The sequence below is a fragment of the Punica granatum genome, chromosome 4, assembly GCF_007655135.1.
Source record: "Punica granatum isolate Tunisia-2019 chromosome 4, ASM765513v2, whole genome shotgun sequence".
NCBI lineage: Eukaryota > Viridiplantae > Streptophyta > Magnoliopsida > Myrtales > Lythraceae > Punica > Punica granatum.
Genome location: NC_045130.1, coordinates 36,743,249 through 36,766,761, shown reverse-complemented (window position 1 = coordinate 36,766,761; position 23,513 = coordinate 36,743,249). Strand labels below are relative to the sequence as shown.

The following is a 23,513-nucleotide window of genomic DNA, read 5'->3' as shown; positions in this document are numbered from 1 at the left end:
ATTATTAAATTGAAGAAAAATATAAAAATTAATGATTGTATTGTTAAATTGATGGAAAAGTAAAGTAAAGTAAAGTTAAATTAAGTTAAAATTAACTATGTTTTCGAACGGAGCATTAATATGTACGCACCATGATCACATAGGTTTCCATTCTTTTCGATGAATTTATTCTATGGTGATTAGAAGTATTATCTCAGATGTAGTTTGTCTTCTTACACGCTTTACTGCATGGGAATGCTTATGGATTCCCCGAATAATTGATAACCCCCTAGCCCACAATTTGGGCCAATATGCCCTCATGTCCAATTTTCAAGGGTTATCCGGACATATCTATACCTCTATTTTTCGGACTAATAGTAGTGTTAATCATCGTTTATGTATTAAAAAAATGGAAATTACAGTGACTCCACATATATATCTATATAGGAGGAGCTCCAAATTTATCAATTCCGAAGTCTTTGGTTATTCCTATACTAAATTCATGCTAATAGAACTATGATCATATCATCATAGAGTACACAACAATTATATCACGCGATAGAGAAAAGAAGGTAATTTGATGTAATATTGCTCTCAACATGTGATTAAGAGATTTTGAATTAGATTCTTATTAGCGGGACATAGAGGCAGGGCCAGAAATTTTGTTTGGGGGGTGGGGGGAATATGATTCGTTGATCTTCGATGTTGTTGCCAATATGGTAGCCAACGTTTGAAACCCCGGCGCTTTGGATGTTATGTGCTTATCAGAATCTTTTGTCACGTCTTTCTTCTCTTTTCGTGCCTTGTTGCCTTTGATATTCGATTCATTTCCAGTTTTCCAGTGTATTGAAAGTAAAATTTGGGTTACATATTGTTAATATTGTATAGATTTGATTTCTTTCTACGAATAACAAAAAGAATTCAATAATTGGACACCGAAAAAAAGAATTAAAATTAAAATTTCTTCTATCCTATTAAATTCAAGATTGGAAATTGCTATTAGTTTTTTTTGGAGGAAAGGTTCTAAAATGTAAAAAGATAATTTATCAGTAATTCTTGAAATTTTTAAACCTTGATATTATAACACAAATTTAAAATTTTTTTCAAATAAATAAGGAAAAATAAAATAATTTAAACTTTTGCTGGGATAAGGAAGAAAATTCAAGGGGCAAACTCAAATAGTAACTTTCCACCCGAAAAAAAAAATAGTAATTAAGAAGGGACGAATGCCTCCCCTCATGCAGTCGGATTACATGTATTCCTATGTATTTCTATTTTTATGCATTTTGTTTAGGCTCATGAATCTCGTTTATAATCGAGAAAAAGAAAAATCCTCTTGCGGTCATTACGCTGCAGTAGACATTTATTATACTTTAACTAATCAAATAGATGGTTAGGCATGACATCCACAGACGTTTTCTTGTACTTAACAAATGTGTTATGCCAGCTTCGGTATGTAGAACGAGTTAGGAATTAATTAGACTACCTACGGCGACAAGTCCCTCGTACTCGGACTGACGGGTTGTATATATTCCAAATGATAATCACCCAACTATACTATGCATGGTAAGTACACATATTTGGCAAGGTGCGTCCCCTCCTAGACAAATCGCATTGTACTTTCAAATTGAACTTTGGCAGGTCGCAAGCTTACATATTAACATATTAATTCTTCTTTATTTGATCAAGGCCATTATATACGGTACATATGAAATAATAATACTGTTACAGTATGCATGAAGAGCCTCCCGTTTTGGCAATTAAGGGGGAAATATTAAAAGGGGCCAAGATATATTTTTTTTCAAAACGAAAATCTATAAATAGGCCCGATATTTTTGATATACCATGCTCTAGTAGAGTGTCTTGCAATAAACACACTCTACCTCTACATTGGAACCGGAATTAGTCTCGACTAATAAGCTGAACACGCAGTTTGATTGTCGTGTTAGGACTGGGATGTACTGTCATGTTTAGGATCCGCATTGATCCCACTGAATAAGATCAAAGTATGTTATTGGAGATGAACAAGGTAAAGCATTTTAATTTTCGATGACCTTTTCATTTATGATGAATAAAATCATGATATGCCTAGCCAATGTGTTTCACTTTTCAATTTTTTCATATAAACCAAGAGCAATTAATGTTAACCCAACAAGTTGATCACAAAAACCTTAGTGATGAGATAAAGTAGTGGTTATAATATCGAGAAACAGTGAACATTCAGCAAAAAAAAATCATGAAACGGTGAAATTCATATATATAAATGATGTTCAATTTTAACAAATTAAAGTATTAATTAGATCTTTGATGATAATCTCTTTGGAAAATTAGCTTTTGGAAATTTTTCTAACGTGAAGTTTTATTTCATCTTCATTATTAGATTGTAATGAATCCGTCGTATATATATCATATTACATTCTCGTCGGAGCCTCCCAGCTAGTAGTTATTTATTATGGTTCAATCTGCAGAAGTTCTTACTAGGCAATACGATTCACGGTGCCTCTGAATACGTAAAGAGATTCTCCATCCTCGACACCATGCCACTGGAGGCTGCAAGTGTCGCGCATGATCCTTTGTTTGTGGATCAATATGTAGTCGTCCGGGGGAAGAATTTTCATGCTGAGCAGCAGCTCTTTCAGGTCACTAACAGAGCAAGAATCCTTTAACTCGAGTGGAATTCTAGCTGCATTGAGAAGGCTAGAAGAAGTCTCAACGACCAAGCTGAGCCTCCTCGTCGGAGGCTTGTCCTTCTGACGATTCAATGTGTTAAGGAACACAACCACTTCCGAGGACTCACGGATCCCGTACTCGGTAATGCTGCAAAATTCATCCTCCAGTTCCCTCCCAGAGAAGTAGAGGGACATCCTCTTGATAGGCACCCCTCCGAGGATGTGTATTTTCTCCTTAAGGCTCCGCACGGTCTCTGTCCTGTCCACTTCAAGGTTGATCCGTCGAGACGAAAACTTTACAGTCATCTGGATCTTACCACCGTATAGGTTAGACGGCTTGAGATTGCTCTGAATGGTGAGATCGATTCGAGTCCCTTCCTTAACAATAGGGTAGTCATCCATGTCAAGGCCATCGATTAGTTCCCAGCCTAGAACTGCAAGGGTCTGCGAATGGACGGGGACACCTAGGAGGTGCTCGATTTTCTGCTTGATTTCGAGAACTGGCTCCTGGGGGCCGATCTCGAGGAAGAACTCGCGTCCCCAAGTGACAATGATCACCCTCATGTCCCTATCTTTTAGTTGTTCAACCAGTCGTATAACTTCATCGAAGAACTGGGAGAATGACCGGAATTTATACGCGAGTTTCATGTCGATGGAATGATAGTCACGAACTGCATGCTCTGGTCATTCTAAAGTGCACAGACATCTCTCTCTTGTGCTGAACTGTTTAACAGACTGAAATGATATTTGGACATGGGAGGCAGCTAGTTAAAAATGTGCATTTGTTCGTATTTTCCTTTTAATAATAGATACATAATCTACATGAATGATGTTAAATATTCACATAGCTAAAACAATACATATATATAATCAATTTCAATTGAGAAAGTCTGGTGGTGTCCAAATCAGTTTACACGCAACTTATGTAATCCACTTATTTGCTTGTGATCGAGTAAAAAACAGACCATTTGTAGAAGAAGGTGCAGGGAATTCATATTTTACAAACCGTAACATGCGCGAATTCATTATCGACTATTCTTATGGGAATTCATTTATTATCGACTCATGCACAATATAAAGCATGCTATACCCTGAACCTAATTTACATACAAGTCGCAAATTAGGACTGGGCACTTGAAATGGGGTGTACGGACTTTCGAGGAATTTCTCTTGGGTGCATGTTAGTAGGCTAACCTGCAACTCTGTTTTCGTTATTTTATTTGTTGACTTGCTTTGAAAGATAGGTTTGTTACAGAAGAGAGACTACTATGATGAGAGCTTATAATAGTGGCTCCTGAATGCGAATTTTGTAGTTTGAAACATGAATCTCGAGACCACATATTTTTTACATGTTCAGTTACTGAAGTTCTTAAGCAGATTTGGTGTTCACAAATATGTTAAGAATCGAACATATGAAGTGGAGTGGGTCTGTCACTTTAAAAATCAAAAGTTTGATTTTATTGCACTGCATTTATACTGGACTTATTATGTTTATCAAATATAGCGGGAAAAAATGCTCTTGTTTTTCAACGAAAATGCAACATTATTTCCTCCATTCTGCAGCAAATTACAAGTCTTGTAGAGTTTAAAGTCCCATATATTCCGAATCTAGATTCTAAGATTAGATTCTCTTTAGTTATTAGGAGTTTCGAATTTTGATCTTGATGTAAATAGTTTTCTTTAATTGTTGTCTTTGGATAAGTGACGAGGAGGTTATCTCAGAAAAATATATTTCTTAACAATACTTAGAGTTTGTCATAACCCTTTGTTTTCGACATATCGCTAACGTTTAAACGTGTCTTACACTCTTCGAATCTAAATTCGGATTTAGGTTTGAGAAACCGTGATCCACGTTGCATCAATAAGTGTACTAAGTACATTCTCTCTTTGGTTAATAGAATTCATCACTTATCCCAAAAAAAAAAGAAAAAGAAATTAGACGTTGCAAACCTTTTATCTTTGAAGAAAATACGGGGCCGCGGCCTAAAAATGGATAAATTAGCACACTTTATGTTGGCTGCTTGATATGAAGTTTGTTGCAGAGTAGACGATCAATCAACGATTGTCATGGACTCACGAGAAAAGTTTTATCTTTCTATGGCGAGAAAAACAAGGAAAGACGAAAACGTATCTACCGTGGATCAGACCCAATGGGCTGCCCGTGTAATGTTTAGGCCCATTATGAGCTGGTAGCCCAAAAGCATTAAGGCCCAGATCTGTAATCTCCGCTCCCACTGACGAAGGCGACGACTCATCCCCTGGGCGGAGCCGACAGAGTCGCAATAGAAACCCTAATTTCTCCTCCGCCGAGTTGCCTATATAACGTCGACTCCGAGGTGAAGCTTTGAATCATCGATCCAACACGCCTTCTTTCCTCCGCGCTTCTAAATCTAGGGTTTTAGCTTCTCCGTCGTAGTCAGTACTTCCCTGCTGTCAAAGCTTTTGTTTTTTGGGATCTCGCCATTGATTTCTGTGATTTGATGTTTTTGGGTTGAATTGGGGTCTGAGAAGAGTGCAGTGATGATGATTTTTATATTGTGGACTAGAGTTTCTGATGTGGGCTTCTTCTCCCACTAGTTGAAGACTAGCCCTTGGCTGTCTGAGCATTCTTCTCTCCCTCTGTATCCAAATTCATGCGTTTTCTCCTTCGATTTCATCCAAGAACTCAATCGGGTCTGAGGGCTATTGTTTTGACCCAGAAAGTTTGTTTCTTTGTCTGTCTTTTGAGAAAACCATGCAAATCCATGTTTCTTTGTCTGTCTTCTCTTCTGTCTGGGCTTGTGATGAGAATTCAAATTATCTTAGCGGATTTCAGTGAGATTTCATGTCTATGATCTGATTGTTACACACACTGAAGCCTTCTTTCCTGTTTTTCAAAATTGAAAATCATTAATTATTCTTTCATCGACTGAAATTGTGACATCATCAAAGGTTGTGTTTTTTTGTTGTTGATTTGGTGATGAGAATGGATGATGCTGTGACGAGATGAAAGCACTGTAAGGGTGTTTGAGGGCAGTGGCGGTGCCGCTGCGGGGCATCGCCGTGAGCTCCGATTATTAAGGACTTCTCCTTCCACTGAGCTCCCGTCCATTCGATCCAAATCGCAACTCGATGATTTCAAAAACATGTCATTTCTTCTTCTAACCTTGAGCTTTATTTAGGTCTTGACATGGACGGAAATGGAAGGGCGGTGAGGGGATTTTGAATGGGAATTAGATCATTAGTACTTCTTTTCGTCGACCAAAATGTCTGACATAGTTGAAGGTCGTGTTTTTTTATGTTCTAGTTACAAGAATGGACGATGCTGTGATGAGATGAAAGCACCATAGGGGTGTTTGAGGGCAGTGGCGTCGCCGTGAGCCCTGATCATTAACGACTTCTCCTTCCACTGAGCTCCAGTCCATTCGATGCAAATCGTGACTCCATGATTTCAAAAACGTGTCATTCCCTTTTCCTTCGACCTCATTGCCTTAAGCTTTTTTTTTGGATCCGGGTACTGGACGGTAAGGGAGAGGAGTAGAGGAAAAGTTGTTTAGGATTTCCAAGTACTCCATGCAGAGTCCGCTCCCCTCCCGTATCGATCAGATCACTGAGCCAAACGATAGTGGGCGTCCATTACCAATTCTGGGGGATGATCAGTTCCTCTTGGCATAATGGCTCGGACGCCATATTGAAATGTGGCCTATCCTGATCGATGGCTTCCTTCCCAGTGCCATTCTGATCCTGGAAACACCACATATATATCGTCGTATCATCTTTATACTATTGACAATCATTGGTTTGATCTGATTCGATTGATGATCCCAATCGGCTAATAATCTCGTGTGAAGGCGTGGATCGATCTCTTGGTTTTATTGTCTTTGATTTTTTTCATTAGGATAAGCAAGTTGGGAATTGAATGTCAAATCTTTGACTTAAAACCCCCAGCTATCCTCAGAAGCCTTTGCTGCAATTTGTCCCAGCTATCCTCAGAAGCCATTGCTGCAATTTGTCATGAATTATAGGAATCGCATAGGGAATGTAGTAAAATTAGTGGACCAGGGCAAAGGCGTGATTCGATTACGGCAAAAATTGGAAGATTGTGATGGCAAGCGTTGATCAAACCACATTTGCCAGAATTGGGAAGGGTGTGAGTTGGAGGTGTGGACTGTTTAGCGCAGCTTCTAAACATTGTGATTTGTACATAATATTCCATTCCATTCGATTCCTCAGATATTGCTACACAGCTAGAGTGGTCTGATTTTCGGAGATTTCTGCAACTGGCCATCTAACTGTAACATCAAGCTACTACCATCCATACATACATGGACATGCTTCCTTACAAGTTCATATGCCCAAGCCAGAGAAACCAATAATTCCCCAGGACCTCGTGAAATGGCTGCTGGGTACCTATAATATTAAGGTGGCATTGGGTACATTACTAAAAATTATAACACTGAAAATCTAGATTAATTTCAATTTAGATCATCACCAATTAAATTATGGAAGACCGATCAATTAAATCACCGATGATGTTGGGCAGAAGTACTTGCAGGGTGCTGCCAAGATGGTAACTTATAGACACTCGATCCTCGTGTTGGCAATCTAAAGTACGGTGATGCTATAGATCAAACAAGATGATTTTGTGAGCTCAAATAATTTAACCTAAAGCTATGAAGAGTCTACTTGGATTCTCCCGTGCCAAACATCACCTGAAAAATTCAAATTTGTCTAGATTGACTAGAACACATTTCAGAAGATACCCAAGTAAGGGGAGAACCCTTTGTTTTACTTAAGAGAAGACGCAGGATCGTACGAAAACAACTTAAATATGAGGGAAACAAAATGTATCAACTCTTTAACAGAATGAGCTGCTGACAGTATCGTATATCGCTATTGTTATGAACAAAAGAATTGAGGAAGTCGTAGAAACTATGGAAATCCCGCAAAGGAAGATACTCTCGAGGTTTGAGTCTCAATGATGCTCCCTCCTTCGTGAAAAGTAATTTTGAGTGCAGTGCAAGTCACTATACATTGTGATCGGATGGAAGCAATTTGTCCTCCTCGCTATTGATATCGCTCAGGGATGCAAGCTGAATGTTGGTCCTGGAGTTCGTCTTGTTCCACTCGTTCTCCACACGGAAGAAAGCCCACTGAAATCTTCGGAAAATCTCGAGCGCCGTAATTGTGAAGAGAGTCAAATAATTATGCCGAAGGTGGGCTGACAGCTTGTACGTCCATGTGCACCGCAATATCAGATTGCTCCCAATCACCCAAAGGAAAACCTGCAAACAGAAGATTTATACAGATATACCAAATCACATTGTGTAGACCCTGCGTGAAATAGGAGAGAAGAAAGTTCATTACCCATCTTCGTCCATATAAGAGATAAGAGGCGATACTCGGCTTTGTGAATTTGAATATCCTTGTGAAACAACTGTTGAAACATTATGAAATAACACTGAGTACATCACACGAATTACTGAAAGAAGCAATGCTCAGGAAACTTGATGGTAGTAATGTAGTGAAAAACGGGGCATCACATACCTCAAGTCCCAATCCCGGGTAATGTCCCAGTAAAATGAGTACAAAGAATTCAAAACACTTGAGAGAAGCCAGAGAGGCCGATAAAAGCTTGTCCACTTCTCCGGGAACACGTGATATTTGAGGGCTGAAAGAAAAATAACTGGTACTGCCGTCGAATATTTCAATGCTGAAACAGGAAAATAAAGCATCAGAAGTTCATGAAAGATGGGGCAGAACACACATAAGGTTAATATGATTAACATAATACTAATATTTGACGTACACCAATTCTCAGATTTCATCATGTTAGTATGTTGTCAAGGTTAGGACGAAAGACATTTCCGTGCAGGAAATTGTACCATTTAAGAGTGTTGTCCTTTCTCCAGTATCCTTGTATTGTCGGAGGCATTGGAACAAACGGAAGAGGTAAGGCAATACAAGAACTAAAGGGATTGCAACTGAGTGACTGCCGCAGACTGAATCAGCTTCAAACCATGCAATAGTGGCCACCTGCCCACATTTAATAAGTCATTTCAAACAAGGCATATCAAAGACTGTTCTCTTTTTAGAGGAGGAATGAAGTGACCATTTCACAGGATAACCAAAATTTTCCATCTCAAATTTGGAAGCAATCCATGCAATCAATATACAATACATATATATACATATATTTGGATAAGTCATTAATACACAATATTATTTGCTTATTCTAAAAAAAAATTGTATGTTACTAAAACTGACTACTGCATCCTTGAGGAGAAAAATTTGGCTGAGAGAACTGCCGTTTAGATTGGACAAGAGAATCTTTCTTATTAAAGTTCGAAAATTTAGTTACTTGTCAAGTTCACTAGACCTTCCACAAATGACCTACTTCTAGGACCCTCATCCAATCCTAATTAATCCTAAACATTCTAGAAATATGAATAAACTCAGCTTCAAGCTCAACATGTGATCCTCATTTGAACATTCACTTGGCAATTGCATCCATTACAATTACTTGACTGATAACTTCAGCAATATACCAACCTGTCGGTGAACCATTCGACACACTGAGCGTTCCAGATCAGAGAAGACCTGCACATAGGAGAGGGGCAATTACATCCATAAGTGATTTAAAAAAAAAAAAAAGAACTGCTCTGATATCTTCGTCTACTAATTTTGGAATAAATACCTTTGACATTGAAGTCAAAATATCGGCCAAGAAAAAGTCGCAGAAGCTTATTGCCTGTACCAAGTCACAGAGACAACTTGTATTAGAACCAACATGTGGCAAAACCATCAAAAGCCAAGATAGCAACATACCTGAAGAGGGAAAACTATCCGCCAAAGAGTCCTCAACAAATAAAAGCGAGTTGATAGATAGAAGATGTCAAAAGGAAAAATCAAAATTAAAGCAACAGCAGTGTATAAGAGAACCTGCAGCAAATAATTACTCAAAAACTTAGTATTTATCAGAGAAATTGCCATAGTAACTGGAAAAGGAAGTAACATAGGCATTGAAGAATAACAGGAAAGAAAGGATGCATCTATTACACTGGTTGTGAAGCAGCCAATGACACTTCTCCATGAGAATAAAGATAAAGATATGCTGTCATACTAGTCGGGACTACAATGGTCATCCATGTTGCACACTGCACAGGTAGACATAGAGCAAGGAAATATTGTGATACTCAAAGCACAGATAACTCGGTAAAGATATTTCATGGTTACCAGATATTCATTTGGAGAGGCAGGGAAACAATACAATTGCTGAAAAGGAAAACAAAGCACAAACGAATACCTTCCATATTTCTCTATGGGTAAGATGATTCTGATCAAGATCAAAAATTTTTGCATAACCAATATTTGACTGGGCAAAAACCCATAAATTGATCCCCCAAAGCCAGACCATCAAAGTCTGCAATTTAGAAAAGGAAAAAGGAAATTCATTGAGAATAAATGAAATAGAATGGACTACAGCAGCTAATCTTCACTCACAAAGAATCAACTAACCACAAGGAGAAGAGGATTATAGTATAAAAATGCCTCATACAAAAACAGGTCTCGCAAATCTGCGCTCATCCTCATGACTGAATCCCATCCGATCTGTAATTCACATAAGAAGAAGATGAATTGAACATTTCCAAACACAACAATAAAAGAAACTACAGAAGCAGCCCCCATTTCAATAAACTGCAGTGGAACATATCTCTTCATACATTGTGAATATTTATAAGGTTATACATACGTTGTATGTCCTGAAGAGAAAAGAACTCACCTTACAACAGATGAAGCCCCAGGCAAAGAATAATAAAACCTGGAACAAAAGAAAAAGAAAAGAACAAAAATCAAATAAAATATCAAGCAGGAAATGTAGAATGAACACATTCAATAGGTTCAAGAAAATGGAATTGAATCATTTCAATCCGATAACATATACAAGTCAAGATATTTCTCAAGCACAAGTATTCAATGAGATTAGAACCTTAAATCTCCACAGTACAATAGGTGAAGGCATAATTGCAGCAGGATTCATTGTCTTCATTTGCTCTGCCTCAGGGGAGTTCACAGGACTGTCCTCCAAACCATTTCCCAGCTCACCACCTGAAAGAAATTACTTAAGATTTAGGGCAAATCATGATACCCCCACATCATAACCTATCAGATGGAATCTAAATTTACCAATATCAGATACCACAGCTCTGCTACCCGACTTCCTTAAGTGTGGGCTACCGGCAGCTGGGGTTGCAAGGCCTCCAAACATAGATAAAGCAGATAATAGAAAAGGTATTTCCTGTCACCTACCGCAGTTCAAAAACGTGCATTAGTGAGACCTGAATAAACCGTCAAAGTTTCACAAAGTATAATGAACTCAAAAACGGACTTTTCCCTACCAATAGACCTCTAGACTTTCATCTGGTTCTGGGAATTAGATCTAATTCTACACTCAATAGGGACAGATCCCACCAAGAACTCATCCAATTCCATAAAGCAACCAGTCCTCAAAGTAGTTTTCTCGTATAATCCCAGAAAGCAAAAATGGCCCTTCTTTTTATTGCCATTTGGTAATCGTAGAAGTTGCAGCCTAATGCTAAGACAAGATTTCATCTTTTGTTTTAAAGTCCAAGCTCATCTGACACGCTGAACATTATGAAAGGTGCTCTCAATTAAGCGAAATCGAAATGGATGCAGTGTGCCTAATTACAACTCCAAACGGACAAATCAACATATCGACGGCATTCTGAGGATGGTCTAAACCTTTACAGTTTCGAACGTGCAGCACCTACACATACTCGCTGGTGTCAGCAGTAGCAGAATGCAGACCATTAACACGGTTCGGCTCGATCAGGGATCTCTAATGCCGCTAACAGAAAAGATTAATTTCTAGTAATATATATTCGTCAAAGCACCCAAGAGGATTGCCTGCATTACGGCAGATTATGTATACGACCACGTATTCCCTAGTCCTCTCTCCATTCCGATGAGAATTCTAGCTCTAATCTTTCATCAGACCATTCACTACAAGTAGATCCACATAAAATCATGCACTCTATGCAATCATCAGCAACTACTCAGTACCGAATTCCCTATCGGAAATCACAAATCCACTGAACAGCGTAAAGGGCAATGCTGAAAATTCACGGGGAAGAAAACATGCACGGCATGAGATAGAATTCCGAACTGCCCGTCTCCGGGGGGCTAGAAAAGGAAAATCCTTTGGGGAGAGCGACCTGATTCAGCGACCACTGGAGCTGAAACAAGCACGGAAACGCTCGAAACAGGCGGGAACTCGAGCGTTCCGATTCCGAGGAGATCGCCGGAGGGCGAGTCAAGGAAGCACGGGGGACTTACATAGAGGATTGGCGGATCTGGGCAATGAAGTGAACGTGAAGTTCAATGCTCCTTCCTGCTGCTGACCTCTGGATGGATCTCGGAGCCTCCTCCTGATATCGCGGCAACAAAAATGGGAGTTATAGAGTGATGGGGAAGCACAGGGAATTGGAAAGGGGGAAGGGAGGGGAAGATGGAGACTGTGCGGCAAATATGAGGTAGTCCAGGGACCAATCTGCAAATTCCACAACTCTGTGGTAGTCTTTCAGTTTCGGACGCTTTCATTCGAGTTTGGCGCAACTTCAATTTACCACCAGCACGGTGATCTAATGGTTACACTTCAAGCGTTTTTTTTTAATATCACGAGTTCGAACTTCACCGAGGACGTAGAGCTCGTCACTATATGGATGTATTATGGTATGACGGTGACCGGCTCACAATACTTAATTCAGTGAATTTTCGACTTAATAACATTTTGAGAAATAAATTTGGGACTCATTTTATGTGGTGATTGATGATCTAATTTAAAAGTTTAAGTGGACGGGCAATTGATTTCCAATTGATTCCCGCCTTTATTTATTTAGAATTTAAAGTTTTATTTTTTTTATATTAGACTCATGAACTTTATTTGTAAAGAAAAAAATTTATTAACACTCATGCTTGGCATAGAAGTGAGTTAAGATGGAATGTTGTGTTAGCATAGTTGTTTCGGAACTTTCTATGAGCGTGAAATCGGACGCATAAGCAGCACGTTTGATTGGGCTTTCAATGGAGTTAGTCCTCACTCTGACGTCATTATTAATTTCTAACGGGGCATATAAGTGATTGGATGGACGAAAATTTAGGCCGATAAGAAAATCTCGTGTCTCCCTCGGAAAGGCTTCGATATTCGATCTTGTCATAATATCAAGCAGCGTGTATTGGTTTAGACTTTAGAGTCTTCCATTAGGTTGGATCCCCAATTTGCCTCATAATACTCCAGTGAAAATATTGCCCTTTTAAAGTAAATAATTAAGTAATATAAAGTTGAGACTTTACCCGGTAATATCCCAAACAGAGTAAGATCAAGCCCACGAGAATAGTTATTCATCTTATGAACTTTCGCCAATCAATCTACACATATGTTCTCCTTGCAATATACATGTTCCGATATAACTGATCAGTTCCGATGACACAAAGCGCGAATGTCTCTAATAATTTCTTTTTTTGGTGAATACAATACCTATAATAATAACTCTGCAATCACTCTCAGTTCCCCGTTTTTTCTTCCCTATTTTCTTTCCACCATATTCATTTTGGTTTTTTCTTCTTTTTAATTATTCTCTTCTGCTACTAAGGTAAGTTGTCCACGTATTTTTTATGGTTAATTACACTAGTGGTCCAAAAAATTTTAATAATGTATCGGGTTGGTTTAAAATATTTTTTTTACTACTTGATGGTAGAAAATGTTTCAAAGTTGTAACATGATAGTACAAACTGTCATCCCGCCATTGACGCCGTCAAGCCGTCCTTTACAAAACTGTAAATTTTACACCATCATGTAACTTACGTAAAATATTTTGTACTATTAAGTTATAACTTCAAAACATTTTGTACCATCATATAACGTCCCACAAAAATTGGTTTTGCACCATCAACGTTGACTTGGCGGCGTCAATAGCGAAATAACAGTTTGTACTATTATGTTACAACTTTAAAACATTTTGTACCATCAAGTAGCAAAAAAAAAATTTTGAATCAACCTGATATATTATTAAAACTTTTTGAACTACCAGTGTAATTTACCGTATTTTTTAATGTCTCGTTTCCACATGTAGCGCAGTACTATACTATTATACTATTATAAAGCTAGAAAGATTTTCATCTCACTTTCATTTTCTTAGAAAGCTCTTAATAAATACGTTTCAATTTTTACATATTGCTAGATTAATTTATAAAACTGTCAATTCACCTTTTTTCTTTTTTCTTTTTTCACTCTCTCCACTTTTCTCTCACACTTCTCTCTTCCTCACCCCAAATCAAACGAACAACACTTCTTTCTTTTTTAAGTTATTATACTTCTCATGATTTATTACGAAAAATTTTAATTTTTATAACAAAAAATCACCTAAATTTAATTACATGTAAAAAATAATTAAAAAAAGTAATTTACGGTAACGGATTCATAATGTTTTATGAAATCCGTGTGTAGAGTAGGTATTAATCTTGTATAAATAGTTGAATGTTTTTTTAAGTTACAGTGGAGGTTCATTGGTCAAATACACGGATATAGAAACATAAAACTTAACAAACAAATATAGAATGATCCCAACAAGAGAATAGTATTTAAAAGCTCTAGATATATTAGGGCGTGTACTAATGAATTATACCAATACCATTTTTCTCAAAAGTTGAAGGTGATCAAGGACCATCCATGGCATGCTTAATACAATGGTGGAACATTAATTTTAGGGAAATGCAAAGAATCTTTTGTGTTGTCTCTGGACATATGCCATTGAGTTATATCCTTTCTCAATGAGCGAGGTGTTCAAAAACCTACCATCTTCCATGGCATGCTTAATAAAATGTTGGAACATTAAGTTTAGAGAAATGCAATCTCTAAGAATTCTTTTATGTTATCTCTTAATTTTCTTGCCAAGTAAAGAACACTGGTGATCCACTTATAAATATATATTTTAGCCAAAGCCTAAGCTCCACCATAACCGAGTCACTCTGCATGGAGAAGTCTTTAGGATTCCTCGTCCTCTTATTAGTTGCATTTGGCATTAGTTGTGCCTTCGAAGCACACGGGGCCCACCACACTTCGGCTATGAATTTCCTCGTGTGATCAACCGTAAGTACCCCCAAGTGGCTCTAACCCGTGCCCACCCCACTCGTAGGTCTCCATTCATCATCGCGGGCCCAAGGTTACTCATTCCGGTCACTCGCCGAATGACCGCAACCTTGGCCTACCTCGCTATTCATACTCGAGCTCCAATCAGCCCAAAGCCGATCCTTCGAGAGACCCTCCAAGTGGGCCCAACCCAGGCCAATCCCATTTCTCGCACTTTAGGGTCAACATGGGCACCGATTTGGGCCTTCGCATTATCTTCCTTCCGGGCCCAACCCAGGCCCACCCCATTCTTCCAACTCGGGGTTCACTTACGGACCCAAGATAAAGCCTTCGCATTACCATCCTTCTGGGCCCAACCCAGGCCCACCCCATTCCTCATACTTGGGGTTCACTCACTGACCCAAAATAGAGCCTTCCCATTATCCTCCTTCCGGCCCCAACCTTGACCCACCCCATTCTTCCAACTCAGGGTTCACTCACGGACCCAAATAATAGAGCCTTCGCATTACCTCCTTCTGGGCCCAAATCAGGCCCACCCCATTCCTTAGACTCGGGGTTCATTCACGGACCCAAAATAGAGCCTTCGCACTATCCTCCTTCCGGGCCCAACCCAAGCCCACCCTGTTCTTCCAACTCGGGGTTCACTCACAGACCCAAGATAGAGCCTTCGCATTACCCTCCTTCTGGGCCCAACCCAGGCCCACCCCACTACTCGGACTCGGGTTTCACTCATGGACCCAAAATAGAGCCTTCGCGTTATCCTCCATCCTGGCCCAAAGCAGGCCCATCTTATGCCCGTTTCTCACGCTTGGCAATCCGAGCCCAACAGACTATCTAACCTGCGATGAGGCCTCTAAGTTATATATAATTATATATTTCAAATGTTGGTTTCATCTAAATAAATTGTACTCTCATCCATCGAAAATATAAATTGTACTCTCATATCTTTATATAATATAAATGCAAGCTCTCACAGTTCAGAACCAAGCACTGCAGTGGCCCCTTTCCTTTTCAATTCAGCTTCGTCATTCAACTCCTTTTATATTATGCCATGCACTAATTGTATTTGTCAACAGTTACATTAGATTCATTCGTTTGACTTAAGAAACACGAAGGATAAAGCAAGCAAAGAGCTTTTTTTTTTTAGAAACAAAATGTTGATACGCTTATATTTAGAAATTGACACGGGATTTCAATATTCATTAAGGCTTCTTCTTTTTTTTTTCAATAATTTGGGGTCGTGAAAAATTGACTTTCCATCACGTGCAAGCCACGAGCCTTGTAGTTTCCACGAACAAACTGTAAAAGGGGAGGATCGAGGGGAGTCTCGACCTCCTTCTCCAATACTTAAATGAGAATGCGTACAGAAAAATAATAAATTGCACTTAGGTTTAGGAGTACTGAAGATGTATTTATAGAGATCGTAGCAGATCTCCAATAGAACATCATAATATGTATCAAGTATTGTGTGCAATGTATTTATAGAGATCGTGGCAGATCTCCGATAAAATAACGTAATATGCATCAAATATTCAGTTGCACACAATAAGTGGATATACTTGCCAAATTTATAGTTAGAGATAGTCTAATATCTCGTAAATATATTGATAGAATACTAGAGATATAATATAAGTAGAGAAATATCATTTCTAGAATTTAATTACCAATTTGGGTGTATCAAGATGAACCTAGAATACTAATTCGAACCGGACGGGTGGGATCAATTTTCCGACCCCTAACAGTTTTAAATTTTTTTGATAGGATATTCTTTTATGGCTTTAGAGCACGATATGCGTAAGAATCATTTTTTTCGATCCATGCCCGATTGCTGATTGGATATCGTGGAGTTTCACATGGTAAGCATGATAGTTGAGTTAGTCTTACTTCCAATGCCCGAAGTTTGAGACAATTTGTTTATGGAACTAATAAAGAGCAAAGTCAATTCCACCCGCTGGCCACGTGGCGTTAAGTTTGTGACCAGATCCCCATGTGAAACCGCCCCCGTTTTTCTTCGAATTTACGTGACGACGCCATCGACAAATCTAAGCCTCGTGTTGCATGGCCAGCCTCCCAGACAATCTAGAACGGCGCCTTCCACGTCGACGTCAGTATCATTCTGTCCAATCACCAGGTGTCCACGTGGCAGGCACCTAGTCAACCTAGGACAACACGTGATGAAATTCCCCAACTGTTCAGCTTGTTCACCTCTTTACGTAGAACAATACATGCATACATACACGCGCGTGCGCGCATATATATATATATATATCAGAAGAGAGGAGAGCTCGATTTCGAGATCTGTCTCTTCGAACCTATCGTGTTCCCAAAAGCATAAACCATCGAGATCGATGGATCACCGGTTTCTCGATGTGGGCTGATTCTGCTCTTGATCCCGACAAAGCAGGGTTCAGCATTCTCCATGATCCCTCTTTCCAGCCAGATTGATCATTCTTTGAAAAGATAGAAAAGAAAAGGAAAAAAAAAGAGACTTCTTTGGGCCCTTCTTTTCGATTATTTCTGTAATGTACGACGTAATTCGAGGGCCATAATTACAATAAGTTGGATTCTCAATCCTACCCAGTAGCACAAGAAGGAACATACATTAGTTTGTGAAGATTTTGAGTCGTTTTCTATTATTCTTTGCAGGGAATGGAACGTTCTTGTGATTTCTGCAGGGCCGCGAATGCAGTGGTTTACTGCAATTCAGATTCCGCCCGACTGTGCCTCCACTGTGACGGCTACATCCATTCAGCCAATTCACTCGCCAGTCGACACTCCCGTTGGTTCTTATGTAATAGATGCAGCTCTCAGCCTGCAATTGTTCGGTGCTTGGACGAGAAGTTGTCTCTCTGTCAGAGCTGTGACTGGAATGGGCTAGAAATGGGATGCTCTGGCCTGGGTCATTCCCGGCGGGCCTTGGAAATCTACACGGGCTGCCCTTCCCTGGCCGAGTTTCTCTACCATCTTGGCATCTGCTCTCAACCAGCCTCCTCACCCCAGCGAGTTAGGTGAAGGGTGGGGTCCCTCTGATGAGTTGAGTTGCGTCTTCGAGAACAAGGGAACTGTGAGCTTTTATGGAACCATGGGTCGCAACGCGTTCCACAAGCAGGACCCATGGTCGGGGCATTCCACAGGTTTCACGTCGAACAACCATTATGTGCTATTCTGCAAAGGTGAAGCTCCATCCGCATGCCTGGACCCGAATCCCTCTAAGGTAATACCGGGGGAGCACATAATAACAAATGTACGTATCGAGATAAGCTCGTCAATGAGCCTGAGCTGAACTAAACTTTCATATTAGTTGATATGCATTTGAGATTTAATCATTGTACCAAAGCCTCTGTCTCATGTTTCTGAAGCTTCATATTTATATCAATTTCATAGTGCAAATTCCTTTTTGTTCCAGTTCATAGAAACATGATCTAATTATACGTATATATTCACTGTGCACTTCGTATGCGAGTTTATCTTTCAATATTTGTTAACTAGTGGCAATCCATATAGTACTTTCACAAATGAAAAGTTAGAAACAAGCATGACCTATGTTATTGAGATATAAATTTAAGACATCGATTATATATGTTTAGGTTCCATTTTGTTGTTCGGAACATTTCAAGAACCCCGGAAATGAAGATAGTGGGGCTGGTCTTGTTCCGAATCTTGACATAGACGATTTCCCACAGATGGGAAATAGTAAAGATGTTTTAGATTGTGAGACAGATGAAGTTTTGTACCAGTTTACGGATGAGGAATTGGAGTGCCTTCTAATGGAGAAAAATGGACCTACTGACAATGCCATAGAGGTTCGCTCAGTTTAAGTATTTGGGTAATGCACACGTCTTTTTGACACCTACCTAAAGTAAACGCACTACTCTATCGATCTTGCCTTAATCTGTTCGTGTTTTTCCTCAGGCATCGTCTTCAGTCCAACCCGAGTGCGCATCATTTCAACCTGCACGGATTGGGAATTTGATTCTCGGGATGCAGGGTGTGAAGGGCAGTAGCAGTACTACTGATAACTGCATGCTTACGAATCCTCCCTACAGCAGCATCGGTATGGGATTTCCCACTCCCAGCATGTCCTTGCCACTGCACAACATAACCGGGGAAAGCCATGCTATCGAGTACCAAGACTCTGGAATATCTCCAATGTTGTTATCGGTCAAATCACCATGGGACCCCAAGCCCGAGGGCAGTTGCCCGCAGGCAAGAGACAAAGCCAAGATACGCTATAAAGAGAAGAAGAACTATTGGAGTTTGGATCAGTCCTGCTGTGTTATCTGTTGAAGACTCTGTCTGTTTGTTGTTTATTACTGAAGTTAACGTTTTAGTGCAGTCATGTGTTTGCATGTTTTAGGCAGTTATCAAATCATGTACTGGCAGTTACTTTCTGCCTTTGTGTTTTATATTTCTTGTGAAAGTGTAAGACAGTTACTAGTTTTTCAGTTGTATCAAGAAGTTCTTCTGCAGAATCCTCTCTTTTCTTTTCTCTATGCTCTCAACTCTATCAATATATGTCTGAAACAGTGGTATCAGAGCTGATTAATCTTGAGGGATCTGTGAGGGTGAAAAGTTTCTGTGTGTTTTTGAGAGACTTGTGAGTTGATTTGAGTATAGTTCCAGACTGCATTCATAGCAGTTAAAGGTGAGATGGAGGCAGGTTCGAGTGGTTTTTCTGCCATGGCACCACCAATGTTTGATGGGGAAAACTACCAAGCCTGGGCCGTGAAAATGGCAGCTTACATGGAGGGAAACGATTTGTGGGAAGCAGTGGAGCATGATTATCAGGTAACTCCTCTTCCTGACAACCCAACCATGAATCAAATCAAGTATCACAAGGAGAGACTCACCAGGAAAGCCAAGGCAAAGTCATGCCTATATGCTGCAGTATCTCAAACTATTTTCACTAGAATTATGAGGTGTGACTCGGCTAAGGATATTTGGGAGTTTTTGAAAGCAGAATATGAGGGAGATGAGAAAGTTAGAGGGATGAAAGTGCTGAATCTCATGAGAGAATTTGAGAGACAGCAAATGGAGGAGAATGAAACAGTTAAGGAGTATTCAAACAGGTTGCTGGAGATAGCTAATAAGGTTAGAATACTCGGATCTGAATTGAAAGATGACAGAATTGTGCAGAAGTTGCTGGTCTCTTTGCCCGAAAAGTTTGAGGCAACTTTAGCCTCATTGGAGACCACCAAAGATTTGTCAGATATAAAGTTAGCAGAGTTGCTGAGTGCCTTACAAGCTCAGGAGCAGAGAAGGATGTTGAGGCAAAAGGGTACTGTAGAAGGAGCTTTGCAGGCTAAGTTGAAACTTAATACTAGTGGAAAGGGGAAGAAATGGTGCAACCAAAAAGGCAATGCAGAAGAATCTAAGGCACAAGGAAGGGAGAGCAGTATGGGTGGAACTGATCAAAAGAATAAAGGGAAGCAGTACACCAATTTTTCTCCCTGTCATCATTGTGGGAAGAAGGGTCATCCTACTTTTAAATGCTGGAGAAAACCAACTGTGAGATGCAGGAAGTGCCACAAATTGGGGCATATCGAGAAAATATGTAGGGAGAGTGGTCAACAGCAAGGAGGAGAAGCACAAGTTGCAGAAAATCAAGAAGTTGAGCAACTTTTTGTTGCTTCTTGCTTCACTACAACTGGAGCAAGAGAGGGTTGGTTGATTGACAGTGGTTGTACCAATCATATGTCAGGAGATAAGAGTTTGTTCCAGGAGTTAGACCACTCTATAAACTCTCGAGTGAGAATTGGCAATGGTGAGTATATAAATGTGGAAGGGAAAGGAGATGTTGTCATTGATAGTGACTTAGGAGCTAGAGTTATATCTGATGTGCTCTATGTTCCTAAGATTGATCAAAACCTTCTGAGTGTGAGTCAGCTATTACAAAGGGGATATAAGATTGTGTTTGAAGGAAACCAGTGCTTGATCACAGACTTGAGAGGCCAGGAGTTGTTCAAAATTCCAATGAGAGGCAAGTGTTTTTCTCTTGATCCATTGGAAAAGGAGCAGTTGGCTATGAGTGCAGAAGATGTTGCTGCAGAATTATGGCACAAAAGGTTAGGCCACTTCAATTACAAAGGCCTGATCCTTATGCAAAGGCAAGAAATGGCACAAGGGCTACCAGCATTGAAGGAGAAAGATTCAACCTGCAAGGCTTGTCTTCTTGGCAAGCAAAACAGATTACCATTTAAAGGATCTAGCTGGAGAGCAACTGAGAAGCTAACACTGGTTCACACAGATGTATGTGGACCGATGTCTGAAGCATCTTTGAATGGTAGCAGGTACTTTCTCATTTTTGTAGATGACATGACCAGAATGAGCTGGATTTATTTTTTGAAGACAAAAGCTGAAGTTGCTGATGTGTTTGAGAAGTTTAAAAGTTACGTTGAGAATCAGTGCAGGAAGAAAATTCTGAGCTTGAGATCTGATAATGGCTCAGAATATACTTCAAGTAAATTCAGAAATCTGTGTGAAGCTGCAGGTATTGATCATCAATTCACAGTTCCTTATTCTCCTCAACAAAATGGGGTGAGTGAAAGGAAGAATAGAAGTATTATGGAGATGGCAAGATGTCTGATGCATGAGAAAGAGCTTCCCAAGAAGTTTTGGGCAGAAGCAGCTAACAGTGCTGTTTTCTTGCTGAATAGACTACCAACGAAGGCTGTTGATAAAAAAACACCATATGAGGCTTGGTATGGAGCAAAGCCAAATGTGAAAAATCTCAGAGTATTTGGTTGTGTGTGCTATTCTCATATTCCACAAATAAAAAGGAGCAAGCTAGATATGAGGTCAGAGTCGGGAATATTCATTGGGTATAGCTTGCAGTCCAAAGGCTATCGAATTTATCAGCCTAAGACTGACAGAATTGTAGTAAGTAGGGATGTAGTGTTTATGGAAGAAGAAAAGTGGAGTTGGGAAAGCAGAGGTCCAGTGCAAACACAATCAAGCTCTCAGTTGCAGCAACAAACTTCAGTTAATGCAGATGAATGGACTGATGAAATGGTTGATGATGAACCAGTGAGGGGAACAAGGCCCCTGTCAGAAATTTATCACAGAAGCAATGTTGCAGTGTTGGAGCCTTCCAGTTTTGAAGAAGCAAAACAAGATCAAAGGTGGATTGAAGCAATGAAAGAAGAGATAAAAATGATTGAACAAAGTGGAACTTGGGAGCTTGTAGACAGACCTCAAGATAGGAAAGTAATTGGGGTAAAATGGGTTTACAAGACCAAGCTAAGTCCTGATGGTTCTATCAATAAGTACAAGGCAAGATTGGTTGTAAAGGGTTATGCTCAAGTGTGGGGAGTAGACTATTCGGAAACCTTTGCTCCAGTGGCAAGGTTGGACACAATCAGGTTGCTTTTGGCTATTGCAGCACAAATGAAGTGGAGTGTTTTCCAGTTGGATGTAAAATCAGCATTCCTCAATGGCTTCCTTGAGGAAGAGATTTTTGTAGAGCAACCGGAAGGTTTCAGTTTGAAGCATCATGAAGACAAAGTGTATGTGCTAAAGAAGGCTTTATATGGTCTGAAGCAGGCACCAAGGGCCTGGTACAGCAGAATGGATGATTATTTGCAGAGCTTAGGCTTTAAAAGAAGCCTGAGTGAGTTCACATTGTATACAAAGAAAGCAAAGGAAGGTGTAGTTATTGTGTCCTTGTATGTTGATGATTTGTTAGTTACAGGAAGTGACAAGAATCAAGTTGAGCTGTTGAAGAAAGATCCGATGAAGGTCTTTGAGATGACTGACTTGGGAAAGATGGCTTACTTCTTGGGTATGGAGATCCAGCAAACTGAAAAGGGCATATTTGTGTGTCAAAAGAAGTACTTGAAAGAAATTTTAAAGAGGTTTGGTATGGAAGAGTGCAAGAGTGTTGGAACTCCAATGAATTTGAAGGAAAAGCTACAGAAAAATGATGGGGCTGATGCTACTGATGAAATTGTTTATAGAAGCCTAGTAGGTTGTCTCATGTATATAACGGCAACAAGACCTGACATAATGTTTGCAGTAGGTGTCCTTTCGAGGTTCTTGAGTTGTGCAAGTGAGTTGCACATGATTGCAGCTAAAAGGGTGGTTAGATATCTAAAGGGCACTGCTACTTTTGGGATCAAGTTCACCAAAGGAAATCAGTTGAATCTCTGTGGTTTCACTGATAGTGATTGGGCTGGTTGTGTGGAGGATATGAGAAGCACCTCTGGCTATTGTTTTACTATTGGTTCAGGGTGTTTCTCTTGGAGTTCGAAGAAACAAGAAGTTGTGGCCCAATCCACTGCAGAAGCTGAGTTTATGGCAGCAACTGCAGCTGCTAATCAGGCCATCTGGCTAAGGAAGTTATTGGTGAACTTAGGATTTCAGCAAGAAGATGAAACTGAAATATTTGTGGACAATCAGGCTACCTTGGCTATTTCACAAAATCCGGTTTTTCATGGCAAGACTAAGCATGTCAAGGTGAAGTATTTTTATCTGAGAGAAGTACAGCAGGCTGGAGATGTAAAATTGGTGTACTGCAAGACTGAAGATCAGATAGCTGATATCTTCACCAAGCCATTCTCGGTGAACAGATTTGAGTGGCTTAGAGAAAGGGTTGGAGTTTGTAGCAGTCTCTGATCCAAGGAGGAGAAGAACATGCGGAGGTACGGTATCTCAGCCTCGCTTATAAATAACTCCAATGGATCCATGTACTTGCGGACCTCGGATTCTATCGTGCTTGT

At 39.8% G+C, this 23,513-nt stretch overlaps 3 protein-coding genes and 5 non-coding genes across 9 annotated transcripts; 6 read left to right on the top strand and 2 right to left on the bottom strand.

Moving 5' to 3' along the window:
- Window positions 1-2,456: 2,456 nt before the first annotated feature.
- Window positions 2,457-3,212, bottom strand: LOC116204389. The gene has a single exon (XM_031536465.1). It carries the CDS (start codon window positions 3,210-3,212, stop codon window positions 2,457-2,459), a length of 756 nt encoding a protein of 251 aa, XP_031392325.1.
- Window positions 3,213-5,156: 1,944 nt separating this feature from the next.
- On the top strand, window positions 5,157-5,259 carry LOC116206498. The gene has a single exon (XR_004156726.1). It is a non-coding gene; the product is annotated as a small nucleolar RNA Z157/R69/R10 (small nucleolar RNA).
- A 163-nt stretch (window positions 5,260-5,422) lies between these two features.
- LOC116206501 lies at window positions 5,423-5,508 on the top strand. The gene has a single exon (XR_004156728.1). It is a non-coding gene; the product is annotated as a small nucleolar RNA R11/Z151 (small nucleolar RNA).
- A 111-nt stretch (window positions 5,509-5,619) lies between these two features.
- On the top strand, window positions 5,620-5,732 carry LOC116206504. The gene has a single exon (XR_004156731.1). It is a non-coding gene; the product is annotated as a small nucleolar RNA Z152/R70/R12 (small nucleolar RNA).
- A 216-nt stretch (window positions 5,733-5,948) lies between these two features.
- On the top strand, window positions 5,949-6,045 carry LOC116206503. The gene has a single exon (XR_004156730.1). It is a non-coding gene; the product is annotated as a small nucleolar RNA Z152/R70/R12 (small nucleolar RNA).
- A 220-nt stretch (window positions 6,046-6,265) lies between these two features.
- On the top strand, window positions 6,266-6,392 carry LOC116206512. The gene has a single exon (XR_004156739.1). It is a non-coding gene; the product is annotated as a small nucleolar RNA snoR80 (small nucleolar RNA).
- Window positions 6,393-7,387: 995 nt separating this feature from the next.
- LOC116204189 (SPX and EXS domain-containing protein 1) lies at window positions 7,388-12,143 on the bottom strand. The gene is made up of 14 exons (XM_031536259.1): window positions 11,985-12,143; window positions 10,815-10,933; window positions 10,618-10,736; window positions 10,411-10,449; window positions 10,146-10,238; window positions 9,934-10,050; window positions 9,689-9,784; window positions 9,456-9,569; window positions 9,325-9,378; window positions 9,180-9,227; window positions 8,513-8,663; window positions 8,175-8,340; window positions 7,995-8,064; window positions 7,388-7,912 (listed from the first exon to the last, which is right to left on the bottom strand). The coding sequence occupies exons 2-14, from the start codon at window positions 10,894-10,896 to the stop codon at window positions 7,655-7,657; spliced, it is 1,407 nt and encodes a 468-aa protein (XP_031392119.1). The 5' UTR covers window positions 10,897-10,933; window positions 11,985-12,143; the 3' UTR covers window positions 7,388-7,654.
- A 4,959-nt stretch (window positions 12,144-17,102) lies between these two features.
- Window positions 17,103-19,260, top strand: LOC116205710 (zinc finger protein CONSTANS-LIKE 12-like). 2 transcript variants are annotated; one of them, XR_004156558.1, is made up of 3 exons: window positions 17,103-18,010; window positions 18,384-18,622; window positions 18,709-19,260. XR_004156558.1 is itself a non-coding variant. In XM_031538356.1 (3 exons), the coding sequence occupies exons 1-3, from the start codon at window positions 17,879-17,881 to the stop codon at window positions 19,081-19,083; spliced, it is 723 nt and encodes a 240-aa protein (XP_031394216.1). In that variant the 5' UTR covers window positions 17,103-17,878; the 3' UTR covers window positions 19,084-19,260. The 2 variants fall into 2 exon arrangements, 1 of the variants encoding a protein (XP_031394216.1); XM_031538356.1 differs by having other exon boundaries at window positions 18,384-18,599.
- Window positions 19,261-23,513: the final 4,253 nt, after the last annotated feature.

Coding starts and splice junctions, on each gene's coding strand:
- LOC116204389 (XM_031536465.1), bottom strand. CDS start 3,212: ATGAGGGTGATCATTGTCACTTGGGGACGCGAGTTCTTCCTCGAGATC.
- LOC116204189 (XM_031536259.1), bottom strand. CDS start 10,896: ATGTTTGGAGGCCTTGCAACCCCAGCTGCCGGTAGCCCACACTTAAGG. Junction 9,785..9,933: donor CCCATAGAGAAATATGGAAG/GTATTCGTTTGT, acceptor CTACCTGTGCAG/TGTGCAACATGGATGACCAT. Junction 8,341..8,512: donor AAGGACAACACTCTTAAATG/GTACAATTTCCT, acceptor TTCCTGTTTCAG/CATTGAAATATTCGACGGCA.
- LOC116205710 (XM_031538356.1), top strand. CDS start 17,879: ATGGGTCGCAACGCGTTCCACAAGCAGGACCCATGGTCGGGGCATTCC. Junction 18,011..18,383: donor TGGACCCGAATCCCTCTAAG/GTAATACCGGGG, acceptor ATATATGTTTAG/GTTCCATTTTGTTGTTCGGA. Junction 18,600..18,708: donor CTACTGACAATGCCATAGAG/GTTCGCTCAGTT, acceptor GTTTTTCCTCAG/GCATCGTCTTCAGTCCAACC.